Here is a 24,761-nt window from a genome sequence, read left to right on the forward strand (position 1 = left end):
AGTCCATCCTAAAGGAAATGAGTCCTAAATATTCATTGGAAGGACTGATGTTGAAGCTGAAACTCCAGTACTTTGGACACCTGATGCAAAGAACTGGCTCACTGGAAAAGACTGTGATGCTGGGAAAGATCAAAGGCAGAAGGAGAAGGAGACGACAGAGGATGAGGTGGCTGGATGGCATCACCGACTCAATGACATGAATCTGGGTAAACTCCGGGAGATGGCGATGGACAGGGAGGCCTGGCGTGCTGCAGGCCATGGGGTCGCAGAGTCGACACAACTGAGCGACTGAGTTGAGCTAAGACCTAACGCACGACCCAAAAGCAGTTTTTCCTTCATTTAGTGATAGGCTTAATTTCTTCAGTAGGTTGTGGGATGTGGTAAATTTTGAGACTAGAAAAACACCTGATGCCCTGTTTCCTCCAGAATAAAGAGACATACTAGGATAGATGAGTGTAGGATGATGGGCAGAATGGCAACTTTAGTCATAAAAGAAAGAGACCATTCTCTTTAGCCCAGCAATTTTCAACAGGGGTGAAAGTAAAGGAGTATCAAGGAGATGGTGGAGGGTGTGGAAGTGAAAATAAAAGACTGAAAATTGGGAATCTGATCCAAATACAAACCCTCTGGTTGCTGTAACTGATGGGAGTGTACAGGAGACATCAAGGCTCTCCTTTAGGTGTGGTACAATAGTTCAAAGCTGTCATCGGCTACAAAAGCTGGTCAGGGTGAAATGGAAATACCCTTGGGAGATGTACGTTACCTAATTCAAAGTCTACTGACTGGCTATGCCCCCTGCAGCATACCCTTCAAAACTACAGATAGTAACCCCTGCCTCAGAAAAACAAACAAAAAAACTACAAAACATCGAAAACCAAGGAACCACCACAGCTAAAGTGTTGCAACTCAAATACAGTATGTATTTATGCACTGAAGGAAACTGACATCATGATAAAGAAAGCACAGAGCAAAATTCAATCAGCAGAACAGAGCCTCTGGTGGGCTTACAAGTGGTCTGAGCACGTCTCTGATCCCAGAAACAAGATCGGAAGGGTGTGTGCCATTCTTATGTCCATTGACAGAGTCCGTGTGTACACGCATGAGAAGACAGGAGGAGACTTAATAAACGAGCCGTACCATCCCCCTTACCACGGGAGTCTGCCTTACCAAACGTTCGTGTGGATGCAGGCTGCAGTAGCTGCTAGACTGTGGAATATGAGAAGAATTGCCCAACATCCCTCCGTAGCCAGGCTGATTCATCCCACTGGAGGAGCTCCAAGGGTCACTGCTGTGATGGCCATCTGTAAAGGACAAAGAAAACCGTGACTTTTCCGAGGCACTCAGCCCTGTCTTATAGACTAGGGCTTTGTCACATCCCCCAAAACAATTGCCTATTGTACATTCATCTTTGTGTTGGTGAGCTGGTTATAGAAGACCACCTCATGATACTTTTCCAAGTGGCTCTATATTGACAAACAAATATAAATATTTAACACAGTTAAAGGGTTCCTGGTAAAAATTCAACTGTGAAAGAACAGAACATATTTCTCCATAGAATTATATCAAGACAGCAACGTAGCTAATGCTAAAGAAAACATTTCTCAGATGTCTCCTGACATTTTTCTTCCTATGAAAATTTAACTGCTCCTGAATTTTGGGGTGAAAATAACACCTTTGAGATAAAGACACAGATGGCCAGTTTACATGTTTTGAGAGCATATAAAGAAATAAGTAATAATGAGAAAGAGTGTCTCTGACTTCAGAGATTAGGTTTCATTTTGTAACACATAGAGTAGATGGAATTAAAGTTGGAATTACATTATGGGATGTAATAATTAAGGAAGAATAGTCTCAAGTACACAGCTCTGAGTGTGTGTCTTCTTTCTGAATGTTTATATTTTGATATATAGTTATATAGCTAACTTAAGTCTTCAGTAGTAATCAAAAGGGTACACACAAAAGGTGGTATCTACATTACAGACAATTTTGAGAGCCTCTGCATTTTTATAAAACTATGAGGAAAAAAGAAGTTTAAAATTATATGAAAATTATATGAAATATATTTTAATATCAAGCTAATTTTCTATTAACACCACATTAAAAATATTCCTACAGTTTTTTTCACTCTCCGGGCCCAGAGGCCTCAAAGTCATTGTTAAGTTTGCTTCCCTTGGTCTGGGTTCCTTAAATTAAGGATAGAGAGGATCTCTGTTACCGCTCGATTCAGTTTTTTTTTTCCTTCAGTAGTTTAACAAAAATTATTAAGTGCCAGATGTATACAAGATGTATACAATATAAGAGTTTTAACCAAAAGATGGAGGCTGAAGTTACAAATAAGAGGTCACACAGTAGTGAATTTAAAACATGCTACTGACATGCATGCGTGCTCAGTCATGACTGACTCTTTGCAACCCCACGGGCTATAGCCAGCCAAGTTCCTCCGTCCATGGGATTTTCCAGGCAAGAATCAAACCCATGTCTCCTATGCCTCCTGTTTTGGTAGGCAGATTCGTTCCCATTGAGACACTGGGGAAGCCTGTGCTATTGGCAGTCTCTGAATCTCTTTCATCTAAACTACATTTTCTTCAAGACCTGAATTCTCAGGGTATCGGAGACTGTCACTGAAGGAAGCCATGTGAAATGGGATTACAATGCACTGTTTCTGTGACCATCATGTAAAAACATATGACTTTTAAAAAGTAACTATTCATGGACTTTGGATTTAGCTCAGAAATTGTGGAAGTGTAGATGTCATCTTAAATTCAAACATGAAGTCTAAGAAAAACGAACACTTCAGAGAGATGACATGCATGGCAAATAAATTGAGAATATCTATCATTGAACAAGAGTCTCCTGAAACATTTTGACAGAATGCACTATATGGAAATACATTTAGGATTTGTTAACAGAGACACTTTACTCAATGCAGACTTACAAAAATACACATTTTACATAAATTATGCTTTTCACAGTAAATTAATATTTATCACGTCCCATGATCTTGGCATAATGTGTTTTGAAAGAATAGAATTAGATGTGTGTGAATTAATTGTGCTCATCATAAATGTCAACTCAAAAAAATTTTTTTTTGCATTTTGAGTATTCATATGCAGAAAAACAAATTTGCTCCCATATTTTGCATGGTCTGACATGGAGAAGAGCCTGTTGTTTTAATCTACCTGATCTCTCCTTACAGTGTGCATGGTTTAAGCAAGTGACCTTCCTGAAGGCAGATGGACAAAATCTATCCTTGTGTCAATTTTTCTCAATGAAATCAGGCTTTGGGTGATGAGTCCTTGAGTTGACAATCTCTATAGGCACAGGTAACAGTAGCATAGTTTCCCTGGTCATAAAAGAGAGGTGTCAATGCCTGAAGTGAATGTGAAAGTCGCTCAGTTGTGTCCAACTCCTTGCGACCCCATGGGGTGTAGCCCACCAGATCATCTGTCCAGTGAATTCTCGAGACAAGAATACTGGAGTGGGTTCCCTTCTCCAGGAGATCTTCCCAACCAAGGAATCGAGCCCAGGTCTCCCACATTGCAGGTGGATTCTTTACCGTCTGAGCTACCAGGGTGGCCCAAGAATACTGGAGTGGGTAGCCTATCCCTTCTCCACGGGATCTTTCCGACCCAGGAATCTAATCGGGGTCTCCTGAACTGCAGGCGGGTTCTTTACCAGCTGAGGTACCAGGGAAACCCACTGACGCCCAAGTGGCTACTGTTTAAAGCTGAAAGTGATACGCTTTTGTCATGGCGCAGAACACACCCGAATGACGTACCTGCTCCTGCCGTTGAAAGAAACGGACACCGAGACAGGTCACAAAGCTAAAAGACCCCGGTGAATAGGTGCTCCGCTACATGTGAGACCAATTCTCTCTATTCCCAAGAAAGTGAAAGTGAAAAGCACCCAGTCGTGTCCGACTCTTTGCCACCCCATGGATGATACAGTCCATGGAATTCTCCAGGCCAGAATACTGGGGTGGGTAGCCTCTCCCTTCTCCAGGGGATCTTCCCAACCCAGGGATCGAACCCAGGTTTTTTATCAGCTAAGCCACTAGGGCAGCCCAAGAATACTGGAGTGGGTAGCCTATCCCTTCTCCAGCAGATCTTCCCAACCCAGGAATCAAACCGGGGTCTCCTGCATTGCAGGTGGAGTCTTTACCAACAGAGCTATGTGGGAAACCCAGGGACCCATTCAATTCAACTTTATAGATTTTCCGTGGAATTTCATGTGTGAACTAGCATCCTAAGAGAGCTAACACCCTGCAGGAAAAGGACACAAATTCCTTTGAAATAGAATGATTTTGAATGTGTCCACTCTAATCTAAGGGACACGCCAAGTCGATCCCCTGAGACTTGCTGGCCCAAGTGGTTTCCCTTCCCGTGACATGGTCCTTCCTGGAAGAGCAAGAAGGAGGAAATCCCATGGTACTTTGCCGAGGCAAAAAAGAGTTAAAGTTTGCATACAGGGATTCCTGGTGAATTCTACATCTGGATTTCAGAGCATTAACCTGGTAACAAGATTATCACATTTTGACAAGTGTCCAGGGTACACACCAAGTGTCCAGCTAAAGCTGCACCCTGTGGACTGTCTCCTCTCATAAGTAGATGTCGTTTAAACCCTCTCAGTCTTTCCTACACACCAGAAAAAGTACTACCAGAAGTGAGACTGTAAGCTCGGGTAGCATATATCCATGTGCACTAAATGAAATACACTGGGCAATTAAGTGGGTTAAATATACCTTATCTACCACAAAGCTGTAATTTTCAATATTTGTCTGGGAAAAAAGCTGGGTCTTGGACCCTCAGTCAGTCAGTGTGTTGGAAGAGAGCTTTTGCTGTGTAATGAAATAACACTTCTGAGGTTCGACAGGTCACTTCATCTTCAATGGGACACTTGTTCTTCCCTATGAATTAATAAACAGCCAACATTTTTATTGATAAGAACAGACACTACACTCAATCTTAGTCAAAAGGCCAAGAAGTGATTGTAAGCGGTCAACATTTTTGTATAGAGGTATGTATAAGGGCAATTTGCTCTCCATGTGTCTAAATCCATGATGCTCCAAATACATGTTGAATCAAAGCACTTATGAACATATGTACGTGCTCTTCTCGGGAAGAAATGATGCAGAAATGATAAGTCATGGTAGACATTCCCCCAGGAAGCATCCATTCTAAGTAACCAAACCAGTCTAATCTTAACTCATGATGGGTCAAGAGGCCTTCATTTACAAAATATGTCTCAGTGAAGTTTTAATTCATTTATTTTTAATGAATTCAAGTCCTAAAATAGAGCATGACCTTCCATGTTCTCTGCTGGCCTCCTATTCCATTTCTTGAGTATTAGAACAGTGCTCTTTTGTCCCATATATGACATAAAAGACCCGTGGATCTCCCCTTGGAAAAGGCAGTGTCTTACCTTGCATGAAGAAGGAGCTAGGGAAAGTGCTGGCTGCTGGTTTCGAGGAAGGGTAGCCTGGCGAGTCCCTATTGTAGTCGGCAGTGCTGGCTGATGGAGCATAAACCTGGGGAACGAGAACCCATTTAGTTTTGCTTGCTGCCTGCACCCAAGCATCTCAAGGCCTATGACTGTGCAAGAAGCAGGCTCAAAAGGCACAATCTCTACCACATCCACCCGAAATCTGATCAAACTCTAGAAACATTGCTCCATTCCCCGTACAGAAAAACAGAACAAAACAAAATGCTGAGTAGATTTGTGCAAATGGAAAATCAGGTGTGATGTTTCCCAGTTACAGGCCAGAATACTGAGAACTACATCTGGTGGTTGTGCGTGTGTGTTCAGTTGTGTCTGACTTTTTGCAACCCCATGGACTGTAGCCCTCCAGGCCCCACTTTCAATGGAATTTTCCAGGCAAGAATATTGGAGTGGGTTGCCATTTCCTCCTCCAGGGGATCTTCCCAGCTCAGGGATCTGACACACGTCTCTTACATCTCCTGCATTAGCAAGTGGATTCTTTACCACTGAGCCATCTGGGTTGTAGATATATAATATCCATAGGGTTGTCCTAGAAACCTAAGCATTCTTTTTTTTAAAAAACATAAATGGCTCATGAGCATGTAAAAGGTAAAAAAAGACATGCTTCAAACTTCTATTTAGTCTACCTTTCAATTAAAATTTAAAGTCAGAGACAGAGACAAAAAGACAGATAAAATACATGCACTCTCCAGACCACAGAAAGTGACAAACGTATCTTAGAATATCAAATTTCCAAAGTGTCAGCTTTTTGTAGAGATGCAAGAAAAAGGCTATTAAAAGCCCAGATATACACAGACCACCAAAAATCAGTGCGTACACAGGAAGGGGGAGGGAAACCCTCATTTATAGTTCTTTTATCTTTGTATGTTCAATAAACTTAAAAACTGCCAAAACCTTAATTTACTTACTCTCATTTACTAATACTCATGGGACTTGGGGAACCAGTCCTTTACAAAAATAGCTTGTGTATTTTCTTGTTTATGTTTGCTTTAAAGTAGACAGCACAGTATAAATTCATAAGGCATAAATTCATAAGGTATAGTTTAACTTTAATTGGTTTTCTCCCTTGCCTTTTCTGCTAAATATGATTTTTTTTTAAATCTCTATTTTCTTTTGCTCCAAAGTTCCTCTCTCCAGATGGTCAGAGAGACTAAAACACTGTCATCCTCTTGATGAAAATGGATACCTTCCTGCCTCCATTTTGAAGCAGGCAGCAGCTCACAAAATTGGCAGTGAGCCTACAGTGATATTCACAGGTCACAGTAAAAGAAAGGGAAATTCACCAATAAAAAGGCAACTGCAGGGTTACCAAAAAAATAACCCCCCCTTTTTTTTTCACAGCGCACATGGAATAAACACCCTAAGAAAAATTCTATAATTGCTCTCAGAAACCATGAATCACAAACTAAGCATTTAATACATGGTTTAGGATTTCACAAAGGATAGGGCCACAGCGACAGATGTGGGAAAACACGCATACACATACATGCATCACATAAATGCTACATATGCCCCACAGTGTCCTTGAAATTGAGAGATCTTAGAGACTGAACAAAACAAAAATAAATTAAAAAAACCCTGGTCCACTTTAAAAAGAAAAAAAGACAAGGATTCTTCCTAAGTCAGGGAGGAATCTGAGTCCTGTATTTTTCATTTTATTTTAAAATTTTAGTCATATCTTAAATGTATAAACAACTACCTGCTTTTCTAAAAGGGCTTATAGTAAGGGCAATTTTTTTTCAAGTATCTGTAAATGGACAAGGAATAAAACATAAGCCAGAAACCAAAGCAAATCAGTACCCTAAGTTTATCAAGCAAAACCCAGTATTTTCTTGAGGCTTATACAACTGACAGTTTGGAAAATACTCCTAAAGGTACTTAGAAATCTTGAGACTAACTAAAAAGATGAAAACAAAAATTACCTTCTAGGGAAAGGGGAAATTAAAAATTAGATCATCTCATTCTAATGGCAGAATGAGTAGAATACTACTACACTATATCTACAGATTAGTAGTCTGATAGCTCCTTGGTCAATAAGTATTAATATGAGCTAGGTGTACTATGTATTACTTCCAAATTTCAAAAATCAATATATTTACTATAAAATTGAAAATAAACTCTCCCATATTATTAAATCACCTTATCGAAAAAAAGAATCAAAACAAATTCTTTTAGGATAATAAATAATTTTAATTACATACTCTACTACCTTATCCTTAAACATGTACTATAATTATTGCATAAACATCATTGATGGCACCTAACAAGATCTGCCTTTTGGATAGAATTATTTGATATCTCTTTTGGGAGACAAAGACAAATCTTCAGTAATTTTGCTCCAGTAAGGAGGTTACTTTGACTATGAATTATGATCAAGTGAGAAGATCTGAGAATAAGATCACTTATCCCAAGTTCAGAAATGCTGCCTGCATGAAAAAGAATATGTACAGGGTTAAAAGTTTTTAGGACATGTTACACTATACAATTTCTATTTTTCTGGTGCTGTGGTCAAACTAAGATTTTTTAGATAAGATGAAAGTCTTTGTTAACAAGAAATCAAATGCTATTAATAGTTTTTTCAAAAAAGCAATTTCTGCATATTTTATAAATTTTCTTTATATTATAACTGATCTGGTACAATGCTATTCTCTTTTAATTTATATACTTCATCTTTCTCATCAAAAGTTACTTTAAAGATAAGTGCTCTATATATTTTTTATAAAAATAAACATAACATAGAACTGTTATACTTTAAAAAAAAAGTATTTATGTATCTATTTGGCTGCAAAGGCACATGGGAATTTTAGTTGTGGCATGTGGGATCTAGTTCCCTGACCAAGGATCAAACCCTGGCCCCCTGCCTTGGGGGTGCGGGAATCTTAGCCACTGGATCACCAGAAAGTCTCTTTTTATACTTTTTAAAAGTAGAAGGAATCAACCCCCATCACATTTTAATCATAAGAAAATTCAATAATGGAATGGTCAAAACCCTGCTCAAGATATTCAACCATCAATTGTCCTTTATTGTCTACTATTCAATGGCTGCCTTCTTTAAAAGTGGTGGTGGAGGTAAAAGATGCCATTTATGAAAACAGTGATGATAAGTGATTCAGTTTATCCTCAGTGTTTTAATTTTTAATAACCTGGATCATCAGTAAGCTGCTTCATTATTTTACTTGTCAACTATTGTCCCAGTCTCTCAAAAGACTTGAAAGTATAGGCTGCAAGAAGGTATTTAACAGAGACACTAAATTCAGTAAAAAAAAGTTCACATCCACTCAACTATAATTATTATTATTATAGGTAGATAGAAAGATGACTTACACATTTGTTAGAGAAAATAGCTAACAGAATGATAACAAACATCCCAAATCTCTTCAAATGACTAACACCAGAAAATCAGTCCGATGGAAAATGAAATACAAATCCCAAACTCTCGTTCAATGTGTTGAAGTAACTCTGCCAAGGAAACATGCAGAGAGTCTAAAGAGAAGCAAAAATCTACACTTAGTTTTCTTCTGATAAGGTATCTTAGATCAAGGTGACTTTTGGCATTCTGGTTCCTCCCACAAGAGTAACTAAAGAAGTGTGAAATTCTGTTGCAAAATTGGAAATGGGAAAACTTGGCTCAAGTTCATAGACTACAGCAATCTGAGTGAGCTATCTGCTGAATAAAGGCTTAATGGAAAACTAATGGCCAAGTGTAGTTCATATTCAAAGTCAGCACCGTTATTTTTTTTCTCTTATAATCTGAATTTAAAACAAAATCACAAACACAGAAATTCTGAGCTTAACAAAACTCTGTAAACAGCATAAACTCTGAAAAAATAAAAAAATCTAAACGTTCTCATTTTACAGATTTAACTTGTGTTGTAATTTGAGATATACTTGAGATATACTACTACAGTATATTAATCATTCCAGCCAATGTTCTGATTATCCTTTGTGCTATCATCAAAGAAACAATATGATATTCTTTTAAACAGAACCTCTGCCTACTAGAAAAGAAGAAAAGCAAGCAAACACACAAACCAACCAACAAAATGAAGGGAGCAGAAGGCATATTCTATGCTTTTCCTTTGAGGTGCTCATTTTTATGTCTTGGCATGTCAGTTTCACTTATGGAAATTTTATAAGATAACAATGATTACCATTTGTTCCGGGCGTTTTATGGAATGGCTTTTGTGCTGGGAGCTCCATACACATTATTTATAATCTTCATAATAATCATATAAGATGGGCATTATTAATAGCATCATTTCTATTTCTTATGACTGAAGAATGGTAGACAGGTCAAGTGTCCTGGCTCAGGCAGGCCTGGGTCGCATAACTGCCCATTCCATCATTTATGACCTGGGCCACCTTGGAACTGTTACTTTACTCCCTGGTTTTCAGATTCCTACCCATAAAAACGGAATAATAGCGCCTGCTATGCCAGATTCTTGAGAGAATTAAATGGCATCACGTATATAAAAGCAACTAGAATAATACTTGGTACCTAAAAAACATGCAAAAAAATTAGATTAATAGCATTAATGTGCTGCTATTTTTAAAAAATTATCTGGAGAAAAGTGACTCAGAAAAGTTAAGCCACTTTCCCATGTTAAAAAATTACCAAGTGGTAAAGATTCAAACTAATCATTAAAGCCTGTTCTTTTCATTAAAAAACAATTTGTTGATCTTAAGAGGCAAAAAAGAAAAGATATCATTAGCTATCAACACAAGGCAATACTTTGGCCATGATTTATAGAAATAATTCTTGTGGGGTTTCATAACTGCTTTTAAGAAAAGAAAACTTGATAAGGCATGTTGACAGTGAAACCAGTATGCGTCAGTTACTTTCTTTCCGAAGTGGGAAGCTGAACTCTGGAGGGGATAGAGAGAAGTGGTTACAGATCATGTACCATGAGGTGTGTAACTGAGTGGGTTTGAGTGACAGCCACTAGGTTACAGAGGAGACCTTGGCCTCTCTGTGACCAGCGAGTACCACCTGAATAATTTCCAAAGAGAACCAGCTGAGAATAACTGAAACATTGTAACTGAGACTTTTTAGATCCTTGAGAGAGTTACTGTGTGCTCCATGATGAGTAGAAAACAGCAAAGCACAATTATGCCTCAGATGCCCAAGTGCTCGGAGGCTGACTTAGCAGCTCAAACCTTTGGAGGTTTCACAAATATTCTAAACCATGACAGTTAGACATTCGAATGCCAAGAGTTGGTGGTACACCATTGATGCTCACACACCTAGGCATGTACACTGATGCTGACCAGCATCTAATGGGGAAACAGCTCACTGCTCAGGAAACTGACTGGAATGGACCTCAACTCTTTATAATATTGTTGGGAGAACACAAGTCACAGTAAGCGGAAAGAGCAGCTCGGGGCAGTGATACCTCGACATTCATAAGAACTGAAATGGACACTGTAATTCTTCTATGGGACAAAGTTAAAGGTGTATTGTTGGCTAATCCGTAAAGCAACCGGAAGATGTACTTAGAAGAGATGGTCTCCAGACAGCAGAAAAACCCATCTGGCAGAGTAGTAGAAATTACTCTGGAATCAGACCAATGAGGCTCAAATTCCAGCTCTCAGAAGTAGTTGCGAGTACAAAACAAAGCACTTTCTCTCAGAGGCTCCGTTTCCTCATTTGTCAATTTCTTCACGATCAAATGTCAAAAGGGGCTATTCTGCTGTGCAGATTAGAGAGAACATACGTCGAGCATAAGTCCCTCTCTCGTAGGAGCACAATAAATGGTATTATTATTTATATCCAACAAAATAAAAATAAGAATTTAGAGTAATTTTTAATATGTCCAGAATGGTGCTGTCCAATACAGTATCCATGAGTCCTATGTGGTTATTTGGATTAAGCTTAATTAAAATTAAATAAAATGAAATATTCAGTCCTGCAGTCACACTAGCCACATTTCAAGTACTCAACGGCAAACTGTGGCCACCAGCGACCATACTGGACATCACAATGGGGAACTTTCTCACTATGGCAAAAAGTTTTATTGGGAGCACTGATTTAGGGAAATGGCTGTCCCCAAGGAGACCTACTGAGCCCTGCATGAAACTCTGTTAGAGCAGCCATCACAATAAAGCAGTTTATTTAAGACTTGCTGTTGCCTTTCAGCTGCCAAAGCAAGAACTCTTCTGGTGGACGAGGGGGAGAGGCAGATTCTAGGTATCCTAGCACCTAGCGAACAACCAGTGTTTAATAAAAGTTGATTTTACTGGATGGCAGAACATTTAGGTGTCCACTTTACTTATTGTTTTAGAGCCCCTTGTACTATTACATACTTCTTAAAGCCCTTTTTGTAACCACCTGCCCGAATTCCTGCAAGCTGGGCTGTAAAGTAGGACCCCGGGGAAGAACAGCTCCCGTGATCCCCAGATCTCTGGACGTGCAGGCAGTAACAGTAAGACAATCTTACCCGGCAGTTCTGTCCTCGGCCCCAGTTAGCCTGTGGCAAAGGAACTGTAATTGGGCACGGTGTGATCACTTTGAGACAATAAACGGCGAACAGATTTTTAACCTTTTCTGATCATGAGTTTTCACATTACATATTGGTAACTGGATCCCTTGATTCCACTTCTACTTTTATTACTCTTTCTTTCATAATGTTTTATATCAATTTTTTTTTATAGATGTTCCTTTTTCTTTTCAGGAAATTTCTCCATGTGGTGTCCTTTCTTCTGCCTCTTGGCATCATATTTTTAAAGCTGAAATCAGTTCAACCTCATTTTATAAACGGGCAAAAGGCAGACATTAATAAGGACCTACCCAAGGGCCTTAAACAGAGCTCAGGCCTCCTGAATTCTCATTTTATCCTCTTGGCACTCTCCTTCCTAAAGTCTTTTTAAAGTTTATAACTTAAATATTTGAATGGGTAGCAAAATGGCATAAAAGGTTAGTAACTAGATGAAAGTACCAGAGTTGAGTAAGTTATCATAAGGTTTAAAGGCAGTGAATAATGCTCAAGAGCATGAAAAAGAAGGTAATAAACAACCCAGTAGTGCAAAGAAAAACAAAAGCCAACTACAGAAATAAAACATTATTCATCTTACATATTCTCAGTATATACTAACAAGTCAATTAATATTTACTAATGGAAAAAGATCCTACTTTATTTCCAAGTGATGGTCAAAGGCCCATTTGATTATCACATACAGGAAATATGTTTAGAGATAACACATAAATGTTGCAGTATATTGACAAATAGATGGATATGTAATTGTAGATGAAAAAATTTCAGAGATGTAATCTATTGAAATTGTGAAGGTTTTATTTCCATCTCAATTACCTGAAGCTTTTACAGGAATTAAAAAAATAGTTCTAAGTGCCTTAAAGTAACTCTCACTAAGAAAGAAAAGTTTTACTCCTCAAACTATAGTGATACTCTGAAAAAAAAATCTCCAATTATCTAAATGTGTAAAATGTCCCATTCATGTATATGATATTCCTATTTCATTACCTTAACAAGCAATGATCTGTATTCACTCCACCACAGTACATCACAAAAATGAGAAAAAGAACATGCATATGAACCCCCTAAAAGAAATTCCTAGAATATGTAATATATTTAGAACACAAGTCATTTTGGCATACATCCAAATGCTCTATCACAAATACCACGTCTAACTTTTTTTTTTACCCTTCTGAATATCAGCTGAGTTTTGGTTATCTGTTCATGAGTATATTAAGTCTGAAGCTAAATTCTACAAATGAATTACAGCCAAGAGTTTTATCCTTTTCAGCCACCAAATATCTTTTCTCTGTGTTAAGAAGTAGTAAGACTGTAAGAATTTTAATTCCGTTCTCTATCAAATTGTATAATCACAAGCAACCAAAAGAAAGCAACAAGAAGGAGAAGCAGAGAAGCACGCAGGGAGGGACAGACTGTAGCCCATCCACTTTCGACCAGCACACCCAGCCTGCAGCAGGCTCAACAACGACAGTAAAGCAGTGAACTGGACCCATTATTAGTGTGCAAAGCACCCCGAGAGCTACAAAAAAGCCTGACATTGCTTATGGCCAGAAGCTCTACCTTGCTCTTTCCTTTCTTCAAATAAAAAGGTAATACATGTAAAAATATAGGTAGTTGCCGTCTATTTTTCAAACCTCTAAATTTCAATCTACTAAACAAGAGTCTGTGCAGCTTAAAAATTTACAAGGGAGTAAAAAACTGTGCTTCAACTAAAAATAAGGAAAATTTTTCCTAATAAATTTCAGAATCACTAATAATTACACAGCAATATTACTGTGATTTAACTTACATAGTGTCCTGTTATTTTTACAAGCATTTTGCCAAGTATCAGTGCGTTGTCATTTCAAACTTGAGGCAGAAAAACTGTGAAGACAGGTACGATTAGGCTCACTCTGTTATATCACAGATGTTTCATACATATGAAACTGAAATACAGATATAGAACATTTGAGATTTTAAGCTGTCTTCATGTACTATCACACAATCTCAGTGACATGTGCAGGGAGTTAAACACTAAAAAAAAAAGAAACAATTTGCTATGGTATTAAAACTTCACACTCTGTGTGTGTTCAGTCACTCAGCTGTGTCCAACTCTTTGTGACCCCACAGACTGGAGCCCACCAAGCTCCTCTGACCAGGGCATTTTCCAGGCAAGAATACTGGAGTATACTGCTGCTATTTCCTACTCCAGGAGACCCTCTCGGCCCAGGGATCAAACCTACAGTCTCTTGTGTCTCCTGCATCAGCAGGCAGATTCTTTACCACTAGCGCCACCTGGGAAGCCCATGATACTCAACAGAACTGGAAAAAGACCTGGTCCCAAGGCCTGCCAGTCCCAAGCTCTTGTGACTGTTGGCATGACAAAACGATGACAGTGATTAAAAAAAAAATAGAAGGGGGAGAGGGGGTGGGAGGTGGGAGGGAGGCTCAGAGGGAGGGGACATATGTATACCTATGGCTGATTCATGCTGTTGAATGGCAGAAACCATCACAAGATTATAAAGCAATTATCCTCCAATTAAAAAGAACCCCCTCCCCCGCAAAGTAGCTAACACTTTACTTAGGGTATGCCAGACACTATTCCAGCGAAACTGTACATAAACTCATTCTGTCTCAACACTAACCCTATTGTCTTATTATCACCCCGATTTTACACAGAACGAATCTGGAGGCAGAGACACATGAAAGAACTTGTCCATGTCACACAGCTAGTTAAATGGGAAAATGGAGATTCAAAACCATGTCATCTTGTTTGGGCATCTGAGCTTTAACAAAACCTCCAATCGCTAAGGGGCTTCTCTCCAGGGTCTTCACAGACTCCTGCCAAAACCCAGATTTATAGAACTCTGGGTCCCGTTTACACACTCACAGACCACTGGGGAGACGAGGGGCTCAGAAGGCTGTGTTGGCCAAAGAGCAGAACGCAAGGTGGCCTCAGACAGTGGCGCACAGAGACAGCTCTTGTGCACTGGACCAAGGCGGAGGGCTTTGCATCTGTCTTCCAGATCTGAAGCTGAGCAGGACCCACTACTTCCGTTTATCAGGGCTAAAATCAAAGAGGCCAGTAACCTGCTGAGAGTGATACTGGCGTTTAGGGGTGACTTAACACCAACACTAAACTGATGAAAAAAATCACCACACTATTACTTAAAAGCATTTACATGAAGCGTGACTACAGTCGCATCGATGTGCACCAGCCTCTGGCTCCAAATATTTCTTTTTATTTTTACACCTGCATTGCTTTGACACTGATGGAGCAGACGCTGCATGTTTGCTATTACTATCAACGTGGTGCATCACGGGAATGCCCACTGCCAGCATCCTGAGTAGCCCTCGCCGAGAAGGTCTTAAACTAATTAAGTTACACCTGGCTGAAGATCTCTTGAAATACTCAGTTGCATAAAATTTGGCCCAGGTGAAACCTGACTTCATCCTGGTTATCCTCCTTATGTTCCGTACTCACAGGGGAACCCGCTTCCTCACCAGACTCAGGATCAGCACACACACAAGACTGGATATTAAGCCCATCACAACTCTTTAAAATGTTCTGAACACCTAAGTTGTTTTCAAGTGTTTATTTATTGACCATTCAGAGTAATTAAAGGTTACGTTAAGAAGAATGTGACTTATTATTTCTGTCAATTATTACTATTATTATTTGTGAAAGTCGCTCAGTCGTGTCCCACTCTTTGCAATCCCATGGACCATACAGTCTATGGAATTCTCCACTCCAGAATGCTGGAGTAGGTAGCCTTTCCCTTCTCCAGGGGATCTTCCCAACCCAGGGATTGAACCCAGGTCTCCTGTATTGCAGGCAGATTCTTTACCAGCTGAGCCACAAGGGATGCCCAAGAATACTGGAGTGGGTAGCCCATCCCTTCTCCAGGAGATCTTCCCAACCCAGGAATTAAACTGGGGTCTCCTGCATTGCAGGTGGATTCTTTACCAACTGACCTATGAGGGAAGCCCATTATTACTATAGATTATTATTTGTAGTTATCTTCAATCACAAGCAGATTTAGCTAATTTATTTTATCTCTCATCTACAGTTGTCACATCAAATTCATGACTATCATTTTTTTCTAATGGATCAGCTCCCATCTCAATATTATTTTTTCCTCTTTTGCTACCAGCTATTTGCTTCTTTTTTTTTTTTAAAGATGACAAGTACAGGATCATGTGTCCCCTAGTGGCTCAGATGGTAAAGAATCTACCTGCAATGCAGGAGACCCGGGTTTGATCGCCGGGTCAGGAAGATCCCCTGGAGAAGGGAATGGCAACCCACTCCAGTATGCTTGTCTGGAATATCCCACGGACAGAGGAGCCTGGTGGGCTACCATCCATGGGGTCACAAGAGTCGGATACAACTGAGTGACTAACACCAACACAGGGTCATGAGGAGGTGTTGCAACATCAAAATAGTGTTGGTTACATCTGCCAATAAATAGCTTTGTGACCTCTGATGACACAATTTCATCAGTTGAATGAGGATGGCGTGTTTTCAGGATAAAAACACAGTATACAATTCCACAATAAAAAGGAAAATTAACTTTAGGGTTTACTCCAAAGTTGATTATTGCTGTTTCTTCTACACTGAAGGCAAGGAAGGTCTGCTGAGGACAGTCCATCACAGAAACAGTGAAGTTTAAAAAGCATTAGGAGAGTGACGTCAGTCAGAAAGACAGATACTGTATATTAACGCATGTGTATGGAATCTAGAAAGATGGTACTGCTGAACCTATCTGTAGGGCATCAGTGGAGATGCAGACACAGAGAACAGACTTACGGACACAGGAGGGGGGAGGAGAGGCTGGGACAAACTGAGAGTAGCGTGGAAACACATGTGTTACCACGTGTAGAACAGAGAGCAAGTGGTGTGACCCAGGGAGCCCAACGCAGCGCTCTGAGACCACCTGGGGGTGGGGTGGGAGGGCAGGGCTTCAGGAAGGAGGGGACATGCACGTCAGCCTGTGGCTGATTCGTGCTGGTGCACGGCAGAGGCCTACACAATACCATAAAGCAACCATTCTCCAGGTGAGATTATGAAAAAAATGTGCAGGGGTGTGTGTGTGTGTGTGTGTGTGTGTGTGTGTGTGTGTGTGTGTGTGTGTGTGTGTGCAGGGGTGTGTGTGTGTGTGTGTGTGTGTGTGTGTGTGTGTGCAGGGGTGTGTGTATGTGTGTGTGTGCAGGGGTGGGTGTGTGTGTGTGTGTGTGTGTGTGTGTGCAGGGGTGTGTGTGTGTGTGTCTGTGCATGGTACCGGGCACAGAATAGGCCCCAGTAGTTACTAAATCCCCACATGAATGAATAGATGCATCACATACAAGATACAAGTCAAACTAAGAATAATAGCATAATGCAGAGAAAGATAAACATTCATTGGTTCTGCCAAAATAGATTTCAGTACATTTTACTTCTCAGTGTGTTTTAGAGCTGAGCTGACTTCTGAAAATGGAGGCAATCACCTATAATAATCCATATTTAAGGGTTCTAAGAGGTCCATTTCCCACCCTTCTCCCTTTGAACCTAAGGCCATAGGTTGATGCCTAAAGCCCAGAGCTCACATCCTTCATTAGATGTTAACAGGTGTGTGGGGTTTTTTTCCCATTTATTTTTATTAGTTGGAGGCTAATTACTTTACAATATTATAGTGGTTTTTGCCATACATTGACATGAATCAGCCATGGAGTTACATGTATTCCCCATCCCGATCCCCCCTCCCGCCTCCCTCCCGCCTCCCTCCCCATCCCATCCCTCTGGGTCTTCCCAGTGCACCAGCCCCAAGCACATGCTCAAGTAAGTATGGTCACTATTGTCGTAAACAAATTAATACCACTGCAATGGGCTTTAGTCAATGTATAATGATACATGAGATACAAGTCTGCTTCCCCAGAAATTATTCCACGTCACAAACTCACTTTTCAACACACCTCCAATCATCCCCCATCATGGGAAATGTTTTTATAGTCTGTTAACAGTTATTACAGGGCTTCTCTGATGGTGATGGTGTATGGCTTAGCAATAAAGAATCTGCCTGCAATGCAGGAGACACAGGATACCCATGTTTGATCCTCGGATAGGGAAGATCCCCTGGAGAAGGGCATGGCAACCCACTCCAGGACTCTTGCCTGGAGAATCCCACGGAGAGAAGAACCTGGCCAGCTACAGTCCATGAGGTCGCCAAGAGTCAGACAGGACTAAGCACATGGCACATCCAACCGAAGCAGTTATTTCCCTTTGACGTGATGAGGTCTCTAATCCTTTCTCAACAATCAGTCTTTAAGAGTGAGAGGAGAGTGGAGAGGGGATGAGGAAACAGTGAAGTCGCCACAAGAAGGAAAAGTAGCACCTGAGAAAAACGCTGACTTTACAGTTTGCCCTTACACAATACAGGGCACTATAAAGGGCAGATTACAAAGATCACTTAATGGTAGTAAATGTGCCACTTCTATTCCTCCAATCCCAGTATCTTTAGCGCTGTGTTTGTACAGCTCAGAGGGACACACGGCCGTCACTCCTAAGTATACATGCCCTCCCCAAAGCAAGGGGGACTGGGAAGAGAGCTGTGTCAGACAAAAGCAGAAAGACAAACTTTGAACAGCAGAGACCCAAACAAGAAGGAAAAGATGGTGAAGCCACGGTTCCAGCAGATATTCCAACAAGATGAAACTTCAAAAAAACACGACTCACAAAACTTCTCTGACCCTGAACTTAACTGTGTGAAAGGAAGGTTGGTGACATTCGATGCTTCATCATCGTAAAAAGTTGGTATTTTCAAGGCATGTTAAATTACAAAGATTTTCTGCATCCATTACATTATTTAATAATCACTGTGAGATAGATTATCTGCCCAAGTGGTCAACCATCTCACCCCCTTTTAAACGTTAGGAGACAGAAGCTGGGAAGGCGACCTCCCTTCCCAGAAGTCACATGACTCTAGGATGGCAGAAAAAAGTTACAGCCTAGGTCTTTTTGTTGGTGCTGTTCATATACTAACTCTTGAAATTTAAAAAAAAAATAAAGTTTTTTATTTTACTGGAGTTGATTTACAACGGTGTAAATTTCTGCTGAACAGCAAAGTGATTCACTTACACATGTATATCAGTTCAATCACTTAAGTCGTATCCAACTCTTTGCAACCCCACCGACTGCAGCATATTCTTTTTCATATTCTTTCCCACTATGGTTTATCACAGTATATTAACTATAGTTCCCTGTGCTATACAGTAGGACTCTGTTGTTTAACCTAGGTTTTTCACTGCAAATCCCAGGTCAGAGTTGTTAGCACTTCATCAGAATATCCTTCCAACCAGGAGGGGTGGGGTGGGGTGGGAGGAGGGAGGGGGATTCAGGAGGGAGGGGGATTCAGGAGGGAGGGGTGGGGTGGGGTGGGAGGAGGGGTGGGGTGGGAGGAGGGAGGGGGATTCAGGAGGGAGGGGATTCAGGAGGGAGGGGGGATGAGGTGGGAGGAGGGAGGGGATTCAGGAGGGAAGGGGATTCAGGAGGGAGGGGACATGTGTACACCTGTGGCTGATTCAGGCTGATGTATGGCAGAAGCCAACAAAGTATTGTAAAGCAATTATCCGCCAGTTAAAAAATATATATATATATATATATCCTTCCAAATCACCTATGGTCTAAAGAATGTGGAGATCAATTTTTCACATTGGTAAGTATCTACTGATGTTGAGTAGAGTTAGCGATGAAGTCTAGACTGGGCTTTAAAACAGCACACCTAATGCTGGTGCTTCTAACAGAAGCCTCCATCTTCTGCTTACCAAGAGAATTGTTAGCGAACACTGAGTTTCCCATCTGGTGAAGTTCTGAACAGGAATCGTCAGCCCGGTACACTGTAAAACTACCACCCCATCCTCCCTTTCACAAAGCTGAGAAAAGGACAAATGATCTTTTTTCTCTGTCAAAACATATGGTCCTAAGTACTTTCAACTAAAAACAAAAGCATGAAATAATTACCAAATGTATGACTCTGTGGCACAGATTGAAATGAGAAAAAAAAAAGTATATGCATATTGTCAACCTCTCTGTCCAATCAACCACCTCTCTATATTATTCCTTCAGATTCCTGCCCTTCCCCATACCCAAGGCGAACGTTCAGGTAAAATCAACCAGCAATATTTCACTGACTTAACTCACAGCAGAGCTTCTCAATGCTTTGGTACATATAAATAATAAACAAACAAAATAGGAGGCCAGAATTTTCATTAGAAGCTGACTGGGAGATTTCAGACATATAGCAATCAACTAGAAAATGTATGAAAGTGAGTTTAGTTTAACACAAAATGTTTATACAAAAGAAACAAAAAGGAAATTATCCCATTAGGATAGGGTTATTTAAAAAAAACACAAACCAACCAACCTTAAAGACTGGGTAACAGAAGATCAAGTGACCAACAATAAATAGTTAATATCTTTAAGCCCATTTAAAAGACAATTCAGTTGACTTTCTCTAATATTTAAATTCCAGACACTTTTTTAAGTGATCTAGTTTTTCTCAGTCTTAAAGACACCAGTTTAAAGATCAGCTACTGGCTACTTCAAATATTTATCTGGAATAATGAAGGTATAAATAAATATAAACAACAGTCATTTCTTTAACAATAAAAATTACAGTAAGAATGCCCCTTTGATTCCTTTCCAAGGAATAAATATCCTTTCCTTTGATAGCTAAATTACTTTGTTCAACCAGTTTGAATCTTCAAAACAGAAATGTAAAATCCAGATGATTGCTCACTATTAAGATAAGGAAAGCAGTTTAAAATTCTCAATGATGAAAAAAGTAATGAGAAAATGCTTCTCTCATAAGAGGAACACAGCAGTTTTACATAATAAAAAGCTTAAAATTGATTCCTGTCTTTTTTTTCCCCCCTTGATAAATTACTAACTGGTGAGAACTTAAGAGAACTATACAGAAAGGTTAAAAAGAAGCAAGGGATGTTTCCTTTTCCCAGTGGAGAAATATCCATTAAATATATAGTTCTTTGCTTACATAATCAGGACATATAGGAACTTTCCTGTCTCTAGGTAGGTAGGTAGATAGACAGATGTGTACAGTATGTATGCATGTATGTGTATGTGAGTTTGTGTATAAGGTTAAAGTTGCGAAAACATAGCAGCAGGTAGATAGGAAGGAACTACTTAACGGGTATGGGGTTTCCTTTAGGGGAGATGAGAGTGTTCTGCCACTAGACAGATACAGTGGTTGTTCAATACTATGAATATAGCAAATACCAATGAATCACCCACTGTAAAATGGTTAATTTTACATTACGTAAATTTAACCTCAGTTAAAACAAAACAAAACAAATCACTGCAGCAGCAGGCCCATAACTTGTGCGTCCTTCACAAAAAGATCAGTCAGGATTCGTCCGTCTGTGCGTGCTAAGTTGTTTCAGAAGTGCCCAGCTCTTTGCGACCCTGTGGACTGTAGCCCGCCAGGCTCCTCTGTCCATGGGATTCTCCAGGCAAGAGTACTGGAGTGGGTTGCCATTTATTCCTCCAGGGGATCTTCCTGACCCAGGGATCCAACCCGTGTCTCTTTTGTCTCCGGCATTGGCAGGCGGTTCTTTACTACTAGCCTCACTTGGGAAGCCCAGAATCATCTGTAGGGAGGTGGTACTCCAGTAGAAGAGAGGCCCAATGATCTGCCATCTTTCTTTAGCGGTAAATCTTGACATCAGACATCAGTTGGAAAATGTAGGTAAACAATGTAGCTGTTATTAAAACTGCTCTCTTACCAAAGTCACTCATAATTTCTTCGTTAGCAAATTCAACCTTCTTCATTCTATCAAGGAAATGAACTTAATGATTCTCCCTCTTTACTAAAATGTCTTAAGTGGGCTCACCAGCTGAAGATAAGGGTCTCCAATGTGTTCCAGGGAGCAGGAGGCCATCTTTCCAGTTTTGATTCTATCACTCATCAACTGACCACTGGTAGGTCATGGAACCTCTCTGAATCATTGAACCTCTCTGTCTCAATCTTATAATAATTATTTGGAAAATACACATCATGACATCTGCTGCTACATAGAGATGTGGTACAAATAAAATCAGATCATGCACTGAGAAAACACCTTGAAAAAGGACGGACCTCAGGTATCTAGTTTGCATGGCATTTTCAGGACCCTTGTTTAGCCACTACTTTGTGGCCGACTCTTTTGCGACCCTGTGGACTGTAGCCCACCAGGCTCCTCTGTCCATGGAACTTCCCAGGCAAGAATATTGAAGTGAATTGTCATTTCCTTCTCCAGGGGCTCTTCCCAACCTAGGGATCAAACCCACATCTCCTGTGTTGCAAGTGGATTCTTTACCACTGAGCAACTGGGGAAGCCTTCTGGTACCCTAGTGATGCTTAAAATATTTTTTGACAGTGATGAGATTGTTTTCTTTGATGGAAAACTTCTTTATGTGTGGATAACCTATTCAGTTCTTTCTCTAAAAAACACTACAAATAGGACTGTGTATCAGTGCTATCATATCAGGAGTATGGACCAAAAAACTTTGGGGGAAAGAATGAACTCAGTAAGTTTTAATCAAATATATTTCATCTTCTAAACTCTCCCGGCACTTTATTTTTAGAAATTTGTAATTTCCATCAATTATACAGGTCTTCTCTCCTATAAAATACTGTGGACTCCTTAGGGACAAAGGGTGTGACACAGAGGACATTCAGTGCAATGACCTGCCTACAGCAGGTGCCCAATTAATATCTATCATACAAACAAGGGCAACAGTCAAAGTAAAAGAGGACCAATTCTTTCCTTCCCTTACAAAGCTCACACAGCAGATTTTTAGCACTGACGTGTCTCACATAAGTATATCTCAGGTATTTTTGTTGAAAACAAAATCTGTCTCTGAATCATGAATGGCTTCTTTAAGGTATGGCGCGATGGGGGTGAATCTCTGGCCTCACACCAGGAAGATGTCATGTGGAGATTACACAGATGTGAAAGATACTATGCTTCAGAGTCACAGATGTCCAGCCCTGAATGTCAACATTTCTCAAGGAACTCATCCATGTAGAATTTATGGGTTTCTCTGAAATGCTATATTTAAGATATCTGTTCCTTCGTTTCTGTGTTCAGATTTTGAAAATAAAGATTGCATGAAGCTACAACAAACAAGAATCAGTCTATGACTTTAATTTCCCAAAAGAGACTAAGAAATTCAAATAGAAGTCAAGGCAGGTTAGGACCATGCATTGGCTTTGATGGTATTTTCTACTATTTCCATCCAATGGGAACTCAAAACCAAGCTGAAGTGGGATAGGAGACATAACACAGAACACAAACCCCTTAAATAACTCTTTCCTTTCATCTAATTCCTCCTTATTTTTTCATGGGTCTCTCCAGATCCCCCTTCCTTTCATTGGGCCATATCGCTCATTTTATGCTTTACACGTTTTCTAACTTGTGTTGCTATCTTCTTCTTCTTCTTCTTCTTTTTTTTTTTTTTTTTTTACTATCTTCTGTTTTATATTTATGGTCTATTTTCCTAAATATATTCCAAAACCCCCCAGGACGTATGTGGCTCCTTCTTTCCACCAGTCTCCCCATCTGGAAGATGAGCATTTTCCATAGATGATGAGCATGATGATGACAGTGATGGTGGAATAGCATCTTGCCCGGCCCTTTACCCATCCCTCTATCTTCTTTCCATAGCCACTACTCCAACGAAACGGCTCAAAAACTCCTGGATGCTGCAGCCAAATGTCACTTTCACTCTCGGTAACATGTGACACTGTTGACAATTTCTTCCTTCTAGTCAAATCTGCTAGCCTTGGCTTCTGTGGCGTGTCCTCCTGGCATTCCTCCAGTCCCTCTGGACTTGTAAATTCAGTTACATCTTGGGCATACCCATTTGAAGGGCTCCTCATTACATCAAGATAAAACTGAAACTCCTTACTGGGTGCACAAGGCAATTTATGACCTACTCGCTGTCCATCTTTTCAGTCCCGTCTCTCACCATTACCGTCTCACACTATGACCCCAGACACCCTGCCCTACTTTTGGACCACAGTACGTGTCACCCTCGCATCTTGCCTGCTGAATTCCCATTCACTGGTGGACCTCACTTCCTCCAGGCCAAATGTGGGATAGACACACCCCTTGCATCTACCTTCTGCAGGCAGGTATGCCCCCCGAATGCATCATCACACCAAGTGTAGCTGCCGGTTCTGTCTGCCCCACGTGTGTCTTGCTCAGAGCCATAATTCAGCACTTGACTCAAGAGTAAGCATCCAAGCTTCTTACCACCGTTTGAGTGAAGGAGCTAGGAAAGGAACATTTAACTCTTTTCTTAACAGCCAAAATAATGCTTTCCTATGTAGAAAAAATGAAATCTACCACCTCTTTATAATTTCAAACTGATGATGTCAGGGGACGGTGCTGGTGCAAGGACAGAGGATTCCGTCCAAGTGCTTGTCAATGACTGACTCTGGGGAAGCCGGAAGGCTCTGACTCTGTCCCCTAAATTCCCATACACTCTGCTCCAGGACTTCAAACCAGGTGCCAAGGGATGTGATCTCATGGAGAGGGGACACAGGGGCTCTCAGGACTCTGCACCTGTCCCAGGACTTACCAAGTCCCAAACACGTGCCATCTCGAGTGCAATGTGGGAAAGAGAAGGCAGACTTCCACTGCCTACAAGGCTATAGGCCTCAGCCCCGAGGAAGACCGGGAGAGCAGGCCGTGATCTGAGCGCGTATGGGGGCGCTGCCGGGGTTCCCATCATCAAGCCACAGCGAGGGAGGGCAT

At 40.5% G+C, this 24,761-nt stretch overlaps 1 protein-coding gene across 29 annotated transcripts in view; it reads right to left on the reverse strand.

The window, feature by feature from the left end:
* Positions 1-24,761, reverse strand: part of TCF4 (transcription factor 4) — a 379,471-nt gene that overhangs the window by 57,945 nt on the left and 296,765 nt on the right. For all 29 annotated transcript variants that reach the window (XM_065932783.1, XM_065932770.1, XM_065932771.1 and 26 more), the window contains 2 exons: positions 5,422-5,527; positions 1,168-1,301 (listed from right to left, as the gene is read on the reverse strand). In XM_065932783.1, the coding sequence (XP_065788855.1) occupies positions 1,168-1,301; positions 5,422-5,527 (240 nt within the window). The remainder of the gene's footprint in view (positions 1-1,167; positions 1,302-5,421; positions 5,528-24,761) is intronic.

Source organism: Muntiacus reevesi, chromosome 4, assembly GCF_963930625.1.
Source record: "Muntiacus reevesi chromosome 4, mMunRee1.1, whole genome shotgun sequence".
Lineage (NCBI taxonomy): Eukaryota > Metazoa > Chordata > Mammalia > Artiodactyla > Cervidae > Muntiacus > Muntiacus reevesi.